Source organism: Callospermophilus lateralis, unplaced genomic scaffold, assembly GCF_048772815.1.
Source record: "Callospermophilus lateralis isolate mCalLat2 unplaced genomic scaffold, mCalLat2.hap1 Scaffold_74, whole genome shotgun sequence".
NCBI classification, from domain to species: Eukaryota; Metazoa; Chordata; class Mammalia; order Rodentia; family Sciuridae; genus Callospermophilus; species Callospermophilus lateralis.
In genome coordinates, this window is record NW_027515420.1 from 4,171,830 (window position 1) to 4,185,918 (window position 14,089).

Genomic DNA, 14,089 nt, shown 5'->3' on the forward strand with positions numbered 1-14,089 from the left:
CTTTCCATACTTGTTGCACTAGTTTGCAGTCCCATCAACAATGCATGAGTGTACTTTTTCTCTCATATCCTCACCAACACTTACTGTTATTTGTATTCTTGATAATTGCTATTTTGACTAGAGTGAGATGAAGTCTCACCATAGTTTTGATTTGTATTTCCTTGATTACTAGCAATGTTGAACATTTTAAAAATAGATTTTTTGGCCAATAGTATTTTTTCTTTTGTGAGGTGTGTGTTCAGTTCATCTGCCTACTTATAAATTAGGTTATTTGTATTTGGTGTCAAGTTTTTGAGTTATTTATTTATATTCTTAATATTAATACCCTACCAAAGGTGTGGGTGACAAAGATCTTCATTGTGTAGGCATTCTTATTACTTTCCTTTGCTGTATAGAAGCTTTTTAATTCAATGAGATCTTATATATTGTTTTTTAAGTTTATTTCTTGCATTTTAAGGGGCTTGCTAAGCAGGTAGTTTCTATGCCAACATGTTACAATGTTGGGTCTACATTTTCTTTGAACACTTGGAGAGTTAAAGACCTAATTCTGAGGTCTTTGATCCACTTTTAATTGACTTATGTGAAGGGTGAGAGATAGAGGCCAAGTTTCATTCTTCTACATATAGGATTCTAGTTTTCGTAGCTCCATTTGTTAAAAAGGCTAACTTTTCTCCAGTGTATATTTTTAGCAACTTTATTTTGTTTAAGATAACTGTATCTACATGGATTTTTCTCTGTGTCTATTCTGTCCATTCATTTTCATGTCTGTCTGGGTTGTCGCACCATGCTGTTTTGTTACTATAGCTCTCTAGTGTATTTCAAAGTCTGGTATTGTGATGTCTACAGCATCATATTTTTTTTTCAGGATTTCTTTGGCTGTTATACATCTCTTATTTTTCCAAATGGATTTTATAATTGCGTTTTCTAATTCTGTAAGAATATCATTGGCACTTCAATGGAGATTGCAGTGAATCTTTATATAATGCTTTTGGTAGTATGGCGATTTTAATAATATTGATTCTGCGGATCCAAGAACATGATGTAAAGTTCTTTTGGATATGTACTGAGGAGCGGTATAGCTGGATCATATGGTAATGTCATGATATTTACATCTCTTGCATTAGAAATTTTCATATTCGAAAGTCTTCTTCAGTTTTTTTCTTCAGTTTTCTATAGTTTTCACTGTAGAGATCCTTGACATCTTTTGTTAGATTCATTCCCATGTATTTTATTTCATTTTCTGAGGTTAATGTGGATGGGATAGTTTTCCCAATTTCTTTTTCAGTGGGTTATTATTCGGTTTATTATGTGTGTTGATCTTGTATCCTGCTGCTTTACTAAAACTTTTTATTAGCTCTAGAAGTCTTCTGGCTGTAATTTGTCTTTTCATCCTTTTCACAGTCACTTGCAGAGCAAAATGTTTACTCTGATAAGGAATTAATTCTATATGGATGCTTGATATAAATTTATGTTCTTCTTTTGCTGTTTGGAATGTATATAGTGCTGTTATGTTATCCTGAATATATTATATATCATATTTGTTTCTTTTATTTTTGCTTTATATGTAAAAATTTATCTTACCCCCATGGACTATTTTATTAGATTATATTCACAGCAATAATTTACCTCACAGATTCTTTGAATCTTGTCTTTTTATCTATCTTTAATACTTTATTCTGTGGTATTTTGCTTCCATTTTTTTAATAATCAATATTAATTATAAATATCATTATTGCATTAACTATTCAATTTTATTTCCCAATTTTTTTATGTTTGTGTCTGGAGTTCTCCTGATCCTGCATTTCTTCCTTTCAGTGTTAACTTTTTCCTGACATATACCTTATTCGTGACTTTTTGCTAGTGGTCTCTACCAGTTTTCCTTTTTTTTCCCTTGAAAATATTCTTATTTTTTTCTCACTTAGAAATGAAAACATAGTTTGAGATAAGTTCTACATCAACATTTTTGTTCAGCTTATTGAAAATATTAATTCTCTTATGTTCATTCAAGCTTCTTCTTTTTTTTGGTTTTATGAACCTAATTATTTCCTGAAGATAATCTATCACTTTTCTCTTGTTGTATTTATTAATTTATTTTGTTTTGGTGTTATTTTTCAATATTGATGCTCCCTTCAAGTCTGGATTAATTGTTAATGAAAAAATCTGTGCCCTTTTAAATCAGAAATTCATGTGTTTCATATATATAGAAAATGCTCAGCAGCCAGCTGTTTTTCAAAATTCTCTCTCAGAGCACATTGGACTCCTTTTTTCTAGAACTATATCATTACAATCCTAGAGGAGTCTTATGTAAATTGTTTGGGGTTCTTCATTAAATGACTTGTATTAATTTAAATTTCATGTTATCATTATTTTCTTAACCTTAATACCTGCTGGGTTTGTACCTCAGTGGTAGAATGCCTGTCTTGCCTTGGGTTCAATCCTTAGAACCTCAAAAAGAAGTAAAGAAATGATTTTAAAAAAAAAGATTCATACAAGCACAGAAGCAGGAGGAGTAATTTCCCCTTTGATCACTTCAATGATGATGCAGAAAATTGAGGTCCCTGGATCTCTATAGGGACCTGCATTTCAGCTCTGTCACTTAGTACCAGGTCTCTTTTTCCTTTGTGCAGGTTGACACTTCAGCCTCACTTTCGTTCATTCACCCAGTTCTCAGGTCCAAGGGCTTCAACCCTTATGGCCTTGAATGTTTTTTTCTTCATTTGTACTTCCTCCTTTTGGGCTTGATTTTGTATTAAAATATATATTGCTCACCTACCACTTCTACATACTTATAGTAGGATGATGGCTTATTCTGTAACATTTTAATATACGATGCTACCAGAAATTACCTGAGCCAATTTATGGGTGAGGTGGGTGAAAATACTCTGCCTGAAGCTGGGCATAAACTTCAGAATAAGAAGTGTTCCTTTACATCTCTTGCATTAGAAATTTACAGGATGCAGTCATAAATGTGTTACTTTATTTGAGGTAATACTAAGCACAATGAATGATGTTACTTCTGGCTATTTAGTGGAAACGATTACCAGGAGCATTTATAACTTTTTTCTATCTTACAGGAAAATTTACAGATTTCACATTATGTTTGAATATGTATATTGTCTTCTAGGGAAGACTCAAGATAACTGGCAGAGTCAGGGCTTCCTGTGTAATCCTGAAACTGTTCAGAAAATAGGGGTGATTTCAGTACTTTTGCCTCTGGAAGGTATACCATACTATATTTTCATGAGGGCATTTTGAATAGGACCTACTGTGAACTTGCCCTACTATAGTTGCTGTGGGTGAAGCTATGAGTGATGGCTATATTTCATTTAGATTATTAAACCAACTTGGAACCATTGAAAATCCAAGGCTCTATGAGTAAGTACCATTTCATGTTTTATTCTTTCATACATTAAATGTTTGCTATCTTGAGTATCCAGTTTAGAAGATAGTCCAAACAGAGTAAATTTCTATCCAAAGAGTATTAAAATGTTAGATATTACAAGGATCCCATGTGTCAACTTTGGATTCTTTCATTTTAAAGAGGAAGATATTGAATATGAGGCTGAATAGCTAATTAATACTATAGAACTGGTTACTACCTCAGTTACAAGAGTACAAGAAGAAATGTTTTGTTTTCTCTCTGTCTTTTCAGTCTTTTTTTTTAAAGTTGGATGTGGGCATGATACCTTATTTATTTTTATGTAGTGCTGAGAATCGAACCCAGTGCCTCACACATGCTAGGCAAGTACTCTACCGCTGAGCTATGACTTCAGCCTCATCTTTCCATTCTTAATTCCAGTATTCTTCCTAAAAATTTTGCCTTCCCAATTTCTCCAGTTTTCATGCAACATCACGTTTACAGTGGCAAAAGTGAAGGTCCAGTGGCATCAGTTAATAACCAAGTGATGCCATTTTAGTATTTCAGAAAACCATGCTCAGCCACAAATTTCCTAAATAATAAGAGAGGGATGTTTTTCTTTAATCTTCTATTTAGCTTCTTATGCATGTGCAATTGTATATACATTTCTAATGTTATCTAATCATCTCAAAGCCAACTATCATGTGGGTTTCTTGAATGCCTGTGTGTTTAATAAATTCTTAAAACAGGAAATTAATTTTCTCTCAAAAGTATGACAAATAGGTACATGTTAGAGTTGAAATTATGATTTCCAATATAGTGTGTTGGACTTCTGGAAAATGATTAAAAAACAGAGTTGCTTTCAAAGGACTCACAGTTACCATGTCAGGTGATTAAATAAAAGATAAATTTTATTTTGCTATGGCTGCATTTATAATAGTTTGGTTTAACTTTTGAATGGCTATTGATGATATTGGAGCTTCAGGGGGTTTAGTTGGTATCTCAAACATTTGCTCCTGTCACATTTTAGGTAGTCCTAGTACCTGAATTGGCAAATTGATTAAGTCTAGTGTGTGAGGGACCTCGGACCTGAGTATACAGTGATATATAGATTTATTCAGCCATTAACTATGAACTAGGAAAAAGTTCCTGCCAATTTTATTTGCACAACAATAGCAGTGTCTTTAATATTATTGTGTTATTAACATTTAATTAAAATAAGAATAACATTAAAATATAAAAGGAGACACACTTTACAACTGATACAGTGTATAAGACAAAATATTTTAGACCATGCACTACACAAAGAAAATGATTTTAAAAAGTTCATGTTGACAAAAATCACTGAAAACCTCTGTACTGAAGAAAAGTAAAGACCTTCCATCATGAGAAGCAATGATCATGCTCAGGAATAATATTCTTGGTTGAGAGTCAGGCAGTTTTTAAAAACTTTTGAGAAAAATTAATTTTTTAATATTAAAAACTCTAACATTAATTTTCTAAAGTTAGTAAAAGCATTGCAGATAATTTAATGGTAAAATGAATGTAATAGGGCTGGGATGTGTCTCAAGCTATAGCGTGCTCACCTGGCATGTGCCGGGCACTGGGTTCCATCCTCAGCACCACATACTAATAAAAATAAAGATGTTGTGTCCACTGAAAACTAAAAAAATAAATATAAAAATTCTCTCTCTCTCTAGAAAAAAAATAAATGTAATAATAATGCAAGAGTACCAATTATTCTTGTTCTTTTCCTTTTTTAAAGCTTTCTGTATTCACTTAGAAAAGAAGATAAAAGAAATAAAATTAGAAATTCAATCCAGATTTTTTACTTTTATCAAGCCCGGGTCTTTTATTATAAAAGCTTTAAAGCGTTATTTACCTAATTTTGAACATTGGTCAAATGTGTTGTCATTGTATATATTATTGCAAAATAGTTGACTACTTTTTTGTAACATTGTATGTAATTCTAATTTGAGTATGTATATTTATGCATATTTATATAGTCAATTATTTAGTCTTATCAGAAATATGCTTTTTTAGCTTTTGTATGAATTTACTTATCTAACACATTATTCATCACAAATCTTATTCAGACATTTTACAGAGTACTAAAACTCAAACTGAAATAGTTTTATTGTTCACAAGGAAGTCACAGAATACTGGAAGACTAAGCCATAATTGCATCTCTGAGTAAACAGTTTTATGATAGAATATCACTAAGTTACTGTTAAAGCACAAAGGAGAAGCAAGGGAGCATTTGAAAATAAGGTGATGGACTCCAAAAACAGGGAGAAGTTATTTTCAAAGATATGGAGATGGGAAAACACATAATTTAAGAATAGTGCACAGAGTAGAGTTCTCAAGCAGTTGCTTTGAATTTTTCTGGAAAGCAAACTTATGTCTTGATTTACTTTGCGAACATATGGAACACCATGGAGAAATGTAAAATATGGGAACATTCCGTGGTAAAATCTGCCCATCTAACCCTGGATAATGGCTTTATTGTATATATATTAATTATTATTGGGGATTTGAATTACTTTTTAGATTCTCTGGGACTCAGAGAATGTTATTGATCTTTTATTTGCCTTTCCAAAATTGAAACAGGAATATTTCCTCACTGTAGAAAATGTGTCATTTTATAGACTGGAGAATGAGAATTGCCTATAATTGTATCACCCAAGAATATTCACACTTAATCATTTTTTAAAAAAATAATCATTCCACCCCTTCTTTCTCCTCTTTTCCCCCTTTCTTGTTCTTTTCCTTCTCTGTCTTCTTCTGAGCCTCTTTTTTTGGTGGTTGTTGTTTTTGCTCATGACCCTGTGGATATATTTTTTTATTTAGCAAAATGTGTATCTTACTGAAAATGTGGTCTGCATCCTGATTGTTATACTTAGTGATATAGTGTGGACACATTTCCCTTGTGACTAAAAATCACTTAGATCTTATGAGACCAAAAGTATGAATATGCCAATGCAGGACTTTAAACAGGAAATACCAGTAATACAAGTTCAGATTGTAACAATTCCCTAGATGGATGAGCAGTAGGTAGATTAGAGGGAACGAGATTGGTGCCAAGAGTTCACAGAGCTACTGCCATATTCCTATAAAAGATGAGGGGGCGTGGATCAAGCCAGTGGGCATGAAAAAGAAGTGTGAGACTCTAGAGGTTTTAAGGCTTACAAATAGTTATGTGGTGTGCTTTTATGATTAATGAACTTGAAAATCAAGAAAAGAAATCTATTTAGAGTAACTTTGTGTGTGGAGCTTGGTGATTATTTAAAAAGTGGAGTGCTATTCCATAGTGAGGTAAGACTTATTTGGGGATGATCCAATTTAATCATTAAATTAAAAAATGTTGAGAATTTTCATAGCCCAGGAACAATGCTAGGGATGGGAAAGAAACTCTTGGACAAATTGGATCTCTGCCCTTATATGATTTCAGCATATTGGTTTTAAATTAATGATAGAAAGAACACAAGTAGGTCCATCATCCCTATTTTCAAACAATTTTATGTACATTGAGTCAGGCCCTCTGCTAAGTGTTTAGAATATTGCAATGAGCAAAACAGACTTGGTCCTCTCCTCATTAAGCTTACAGCATAGTGAGGAATACAAGGATAGACAAATTATAAATAAGATAAAAGTAAAATCTGTCCAGGAAAAATATCTTGAGACAAATTTATACTCATGTATGGAAACTTAAAATAGGGAACATGAATTAGTGGGGTCATTAAAACATTTTTGTGGGTATTTTTCATTAGTTGAGATCTAAATGATGAATAGGTCATGGACCCTGCTGCATTCTAGGCTGGGGACCCACAAATGCAAAGAACTTGATGCAGATAGCAGCACAAGCCACTCTGGGACCTGACAGGAGCTCTGTGTTTCAGAATAGAGGTAGAACAAATGAGAGGGGCGGGGAGGGAGAAAGATGAGAGAGAGCTCCCAGATATCGCAGGAACAAGAATTCATAGGCCATGCTCCAGAATTTGTAATAAATTCACTGGACAAATGAAAATCACTGAAATGTTTTCATTGGGATGTTTGACTGGGGCCAAGACTGTATTTTTATTTTGGAAAAACAATAGACAACATTGGTTAGAGAGGAAATTGGAGAGGGGATTGAGTGCTATTTCAAGTATATATATATATATATATATATATATATATATATATATATATATATATATATATATATATATTTATATATATAGGCAAGATATTTTTAAGATTTAAGCATTTAATAACTGTGTTTTACAAAGAGATTTATTGTGACTTAGCTTATAAACTCTGGAATTTTAATATATTTTGACATATTTTTGGGAGGAGAAGCTTTATTTCTCTAGTCTACCTAAATTAGATATGTTTTAAGAATATATACTCTCAGATATATATATATATATATATATATACACATATATATATATATATATATACACACACACACATACATACAGGTGTATATATGTGTTTGTGTGTATAATTTTTTTGTTCTCTACTTTTTTACTTACATTATGGATTCCTGCATAGAAGAATAGTATAATAATGAGTATATCTGCATTTGTGAGAAATGTAATGAAGAAATAAGGAATACTGGTGTTATGTCTTTTTCCTTTTTATTTCTTCTGTTATACATTTCTTAATATGTTGTTGATAAAGAAATTAAGAAAAAATGATATAAGGGAAAGTATTTCTTCATTTAGAACATGTAGGTAGGATCTTACACATTCAGTTAGGTCCTGAGTTTCCCTGAATCAAGTTGAGGTATGTGTATATGTGTATAAAATCTTTGGTAATATACTCTTTTGGCCTTAACTGAAAAGTCATTGTTAGATTTATATAAACCTGCTCTTTCATTTAAGAGTTTCTTAAATTCAACAAATCTTGAGTGTCAGCCTATGACATTTATGAATTAAACTATTTTCTTATTTTTAATCCCAAAATTTAATTCTTTTCTTACATGATTTATTTTTACTGATTAGCATTCCTACTTCATTGCCCCTGATGTAACTGGACTCCCAACAATACCTGAGAGTGTAAGTTTTCTGTTTTTTACTTTTATTACTTATATTACAAATTTTATTTATTTTGGTCTCACTCTTATGGATTCCTGCATAGAGAAATAAGATACATTATAACTGTCTGTATTTTTGAGAAATAATGAAGAGATAAACAATAATGGTGTTGTATTCTTTTCCTCTTTATGCATCTGCCCTGTTATACCTTTCTTAATATGTTGTTGATAAAGAAAATTGGGAAAAATTATCTGAGGAATAGTTAGTTATGAACATTCTGTTAGATTCTGCTTCCCTATACAAAGCTGAGAACGTGTCTCAGGAGATGACTACTTTAATGAACTGACCACTGCATTTTAGATTTCTTGTCTATGACTCTGTCCTAATCTAAGTGTACTATACTTGATTTCCTGGTTTTATTTTAAAGTAATATATATTTCTTGAAGCTTGAAGAGTATTATAAGAAATTGAAAAAAATGAATTAATTTTGCATTTTAATTAGATTTCAAATTAATCTATTGTTGATAAAGAAAATTAAGAAAAATGATATGAGGGAAAGTATTTCGTCATTTAGAACACTTAGGTAGGGTCTTACATATTCAGTTAGATCCTGAGCTTCCCTGAATCAAGTTGAGGTGTGTGTATATGTGTAAAAAATCTTTGGTAATATACTCTTTTTGGCCTTAACTTCTTGTGTGAAAAAAATTATTGTTAAATAATCTTTCATTTAAGAGCCTCTTAAATAGTAGAAATAGTCTGTGTTTCTATAATGTCACAAATTAATATTTTATGGAAAAGTTTACATGGGTAAGTGGAAATAACAAATATTTTTTGCTTTTTAAAATAACTATGAAAATAAAATATTCCCTTATATACTTTTTCTTCAGTTTCTCTTGGAAAGTTGAACTGAATCTAAATAATTCAATCAAAAGTCAAGCGAAAATCAATTGGAAAAAATATGTTCAAATACACTTATTATTTACCTAAGAATTCTACTCTTTTTTCAAATGTTTTCAAACCTACTGAGTGAAAATAAAGAAGGCAAGTGTAAATATTCTAATACTCAAAAGAGAATATCTAATCAAAACTGTTTCTAGTAGAGGTGAATCCTGGGAAACCCTATTTAAAAGGATTATTTTAGACAACCCCTATGAAAAGACTTAGCATTATTTCTCTTACTATGGGCCTGAGATAGATCCTCAAGTGTCAAGGCCCATCACAGATAGGGGGGTCTTGACCTCTGCACCTTGTGCACAGGGCTTCCTCCTATATTTACCTCATGGACAACTGACCATATCTTGGCTTATGTGGTTATGGCCCATTCACAGCACAGTTTCTAATACAAAGTCAAAGTAACTCTCTTCTACCTTCTATCCTCTCCACCTTTCTCTTACATTTACCAACAGACAACTAATAGCTTTAATTAACAAATACCATGGATTTTTAAAGACTATTACTTTGAACGTTTTAGAGAAATAAACATTCTAATGAAATACCACTGAGAATAAAAGTTTTAAAAATCTCCCTTAACGCATTTTATTTAGCAAAGAAGTCTTGTTTAGGGGGAAACAAACAAACAAACAAACAAAGGACACAAATATCAAGAAGCATTCTGTGTTGTGAAATAATTCCCTATCTAAAAATTATCTATCTTTAAAATTATAGGAAAAATTAATATTTAATGTTGTGAATGTAACTTTGTATATGCAGTGTTGAAGTGGAAGGTAAAGTGGGCCTTAATTAAAACAGGAAATGGATCTCTCCCCATCAATTCAACATCACTGACTGATATATAGTCTCTACTGATATGTTCTTCTCTGACTACCAGTTTATTTTGATAAAGTTTCTGTCTTTTCAAAATTGAAAAAAAAAGCAGGATTTCTTTTCTTTTTGCCCAACTAAGTTTCATCCTTCCAGGTCATAGTTCACCTGGTAGTACAGTTCAATTTATTATCATATCTTAATCAGTTTCTTCATTACTTTATTGCTTTCTGTTATGCTTAAATTTGATTACAGAAAGCTAAAAATTAGTAATTTCAAAGAGAGAATCTGAAAATCAATGTAATTCATCCCAATTTTATTCTTATGTAAGATACATCTTATAAGAGTTGTTAAATCAAGGAATCAATTTAGGATATCACCAAATACATTTGGTTATAGTGGTATAAAGCAAGCCTGACATGTGGTATAAACAAAGGATATTCCTTAATAAAGAATCAAGGACTTCTTATAAATCCATCTTATCCTTTGGTTGTCTTGTGTATTGGACAATAATTTTTGCCTGCAGAGTGAATGACAAACATGAGAAGACTCGGAGAATTCTGGAACAGTGGTTTTTCAAAAATCACTGTCTGTAAGAATCATCAGGAGAATATGTTTAAACAGCAGTTTCTTGGGACCATGCTCTAAAGATAATAATTCAGTAGTTTGGTGGGGGCCCAGGAAATCAGCTTCTTTTCAAATACTTGGTGTTGGGGGAGGGAGGCTGGGAAATATGCGACCCTCTGATCACCCTCTGAGAAACACTTTTGTGGAGAGGGTTATACTTCCAATAATAATGGAATATTGCATGCTTCATGTAGCAGCAGAATAGTATTAAATTTGATTATTTTAATGAATGCCACTTTTAATAACAACATTCTTTGAACTTTAAGACTTTTTATAAAAGTATAAAATGTTTTTCTTCATATTCACCATAAGCTGTAACTTGAGAATTATTTTTTACTTGTACAGAGAAATCTTACAGAATATTTTGTTGCCGTGGATGTGAACAATATGCTGCAACTGTATGCCAGTATGCTACACGAAAGGCGCATCATTATTACCTCTAGCAAATTAAGCACTGTAAGTACTTCACACTTTCCTTTTAAATAGCATGTATTGAGTGTTTCACAAACAGACCTAAAAACCTCTGCAGATTTAGAAATGTGTTATGTGTACTTATAAGACAATATCTACATATTTTTTATATATGGTTTTAATCTGGCTCTTGAAGTACAAAATTCTGATTTATAGAAGGCTTTCTTAGATGCACTAAATCAGGTTAATTATTTTTTCTTATCAGGAGATGAGAGTTTTTTTTCCTCTTTTTAACCCTCCACAGTTCATTTTAGTACCTTCTACCACATAAAGAATTCTTAAGAGCTATTATGAGATCTTTATTATTCACTTATGGCTTTTTCCAATGGAGCTACTTGAAAGAAATCAAGGGGCCATGATAATAGCTGCTATCCTAACCTGGTAATAGGTAGATTCATCTTTGTTGCCAAGTAGTGGTTTGGGAGTAGATTCTATAATAGTTCTGGTTTGGAGGAGCTCTTCAGACTGATAATAACTTAAAAGTCAAAGTAGCATTTTTTATAAATCACAGGTTTTATGACACTCACTAAAATGTTCTTTTGGAAGGTCTTCATTACTGTGGTAAAGGCTGTGAGAATAGGAGGAATTTCTTGGGTTACAGAAAAAAAATTAAATGTATTTTACTAGTTTTCATAATTTATTCTGCATTAAGCATAAAAATATGTTTTTTTTTCAACTTTTTAGTTAATACAAACTTAAAGTTTTGAGTAATCTGTAAGATATTAAAAACCATTATTCAATACTGCATGAGTTTGCTTCTCCACATAATTGTTTACTTGATAATAAATAAAACTATAATTTTAATATTTTATTTTCCTAGAGTAGAAATAAAAAATTAATAATATTTTAGCACCTAAAAGTAGAATGAGGGTTAGGATTTCTTTATTTCTTTGGGATATCTGTTTAGTATTTAATAATGAGCAAGGTATTTTCAGAGATTTTAAATGGTCATCCCAAGGCCAAAAAACTAGAAATAATTAATGAGAAACTAGGTTTCCTAATTCTGTCTTGGCTTATTTCTTTTGCTTTACAACTGAAAAAGTAAAATTTTGAGATTTTAAATATTTAATATTGATGAACTCACTTTTCCCCAAATTGAAATACATTGTACATGTTTAAAAATGTAAGCATATAAAGGAGTAAATGTGAAAAAGTGATGAGGTAGTATCAGAGAGTAAGTACTGGTCAGTAATGTAGGTTACATTTTTCTTATACTTCTTTAAAACATGTTGAGATGTTCAGTCTGAGTCACATGGTACTTTGACTTACTGCTTCAGAGGTTCAGTCCATGGTTGGCTGCTGATTCCATAGTTCAGGGCCTGAGGTAAGGCAGAACATCATGGAAGAGGACATCGTAGAGGAAAGATGCTCAGTTCATGAAGCCAGGAAGGAGAGAGAGAGAAAGAGACAGAGAGAGAGAGAGAGAGAGAGAGAGAGAGAGAGAGAGAGAGAGAGAGAATATGAATGAGAGAGAGGGAGAGGGAATGAGAATGAGAATGAATGCAGGTATGTGAGAAAGTGCTTGAGAACAAGAAATCATGGATAATATAATTCCCAAAAGCATACCAGCAGTGACCTACTTCCTCTACTCATGCCCTCTCTGTCTACGGTTTCCACCCATGAATCCATTCAAATTATAAACCCATCAAATGGATTAATTTACTGATTAAGTTACAGCTCTCATAATCTAATTATTTGACTTCTGAACATTCCTTTATTGGTTCACACTTGAGTATTCAGGGGTTATCTCATATTGAAACCACAACATTTTATATATTTGAGTTTCTACTGTTTTTAACTTATCACTGAAGTAAACCCATTCTTTATTCTCTGTCCACCTCTTCCTCCTTAATTTTTAAACATGATATTAATATTATAAAGGATATTGTTATATTGATTTTATGAAGATTAAAATAATTGTACAAATTGTTTTATAGGATTAACTTTATAAGAACTAATTTTTAGTAGGATTAATTTATGCAACAAATATTTATGAGGCACATATTATGCATCAGATATTTTCCTACATACTAAGAATTCAACAGAAAGCAAAACAAAGTTCAAGCAGTCTTGGTGCTTATATCCAACTATTGTGAAACAGATAAACAAATGAACAAATAAATAGTTGTTATGTCATACAATGCTGAGTACTATTTGTTAAAGGATAAAGTGAGTGTGTGTGTACAGAGGATAAGGCAAGAGCCAGGTTTTGGTTTTATGTAAGGTAATTGTGGGAGGGAATGCCTCTCCAGTGAGATAGAATTTAGGCAGAGATCTGAGGAAAATTAGCTATGTGAATGGAGTGTAAGCTGCTGCGTTTAGAACACAGTAGGAATAAATCTGAACACGTGTTTTTGAAAAAAATTTGGTTTTATTTTAATTTTTATCCTTCTCTTAGAGGATGTGTAACCCTTCTGACTTGGTTTCTTCAAGAGTAAATGCAATCTAATCTCATAGGGTTGCTATAAGAATTAATGGACACAAACACATAATTGAAGTGCTTAAGATTGTGTCTATGTAGGATAAATGTTCAATGTTTAGGTTTTTTTATAAAGAGAGAGAGAGAGAGAGAGAGAGAGAGAGAGAGAGAGAGAGAGACAGAAAGAGAGACAGAGAGAGAGAGAGAGAGAGAATTTTAATATTTATTTTTTAGTTTTTGGCAGACACAACATCTTTGTTTTGTATGTGGTGCTGAGGATCAAACCCGGGCCGCACGCATGCCAGGCGAGTGCACTACCACTTGAGACACATCCCCAGCTCTTAACTGTAGTTTTATAATAGCCTAGATTTGTAGTTTAGAGCAAAAATTAACATGCCTATCCTATAATTTAATATTTTACTAAAACGT

At 31.9% G+C, this 14,089-nt stretch overlaps 1 protein-coding gene across 1 annotated transcript in view; it reads left to right on the plus strand.

The window, feature by feature from the left end:
* Positions 1-996: 996 nt before the first annotated feature.
* LOC143389909 (DENN domain-containing protein 1B-like) overlaps positions 997-14,089 on the plus strand; it is a 107,284-nt gene continuing 94,191 nt past the window's right edge. The window contains exons 1-3 of the mRNA XM_076842639.1: positions 997-1,041; positions 8,350-8,403; positions 11,116-11,226. Of these exons, the coding sequence (XP_076698754.1) occupies positions 997-1,041; positions 8,350-8,403; positions 11,116-11,226 (210 nt within the window). The remainder of the gene's footprint in view (positions 1,042-8,349; positions 8,404-11,115; positions 11,227-14,089) is intronic.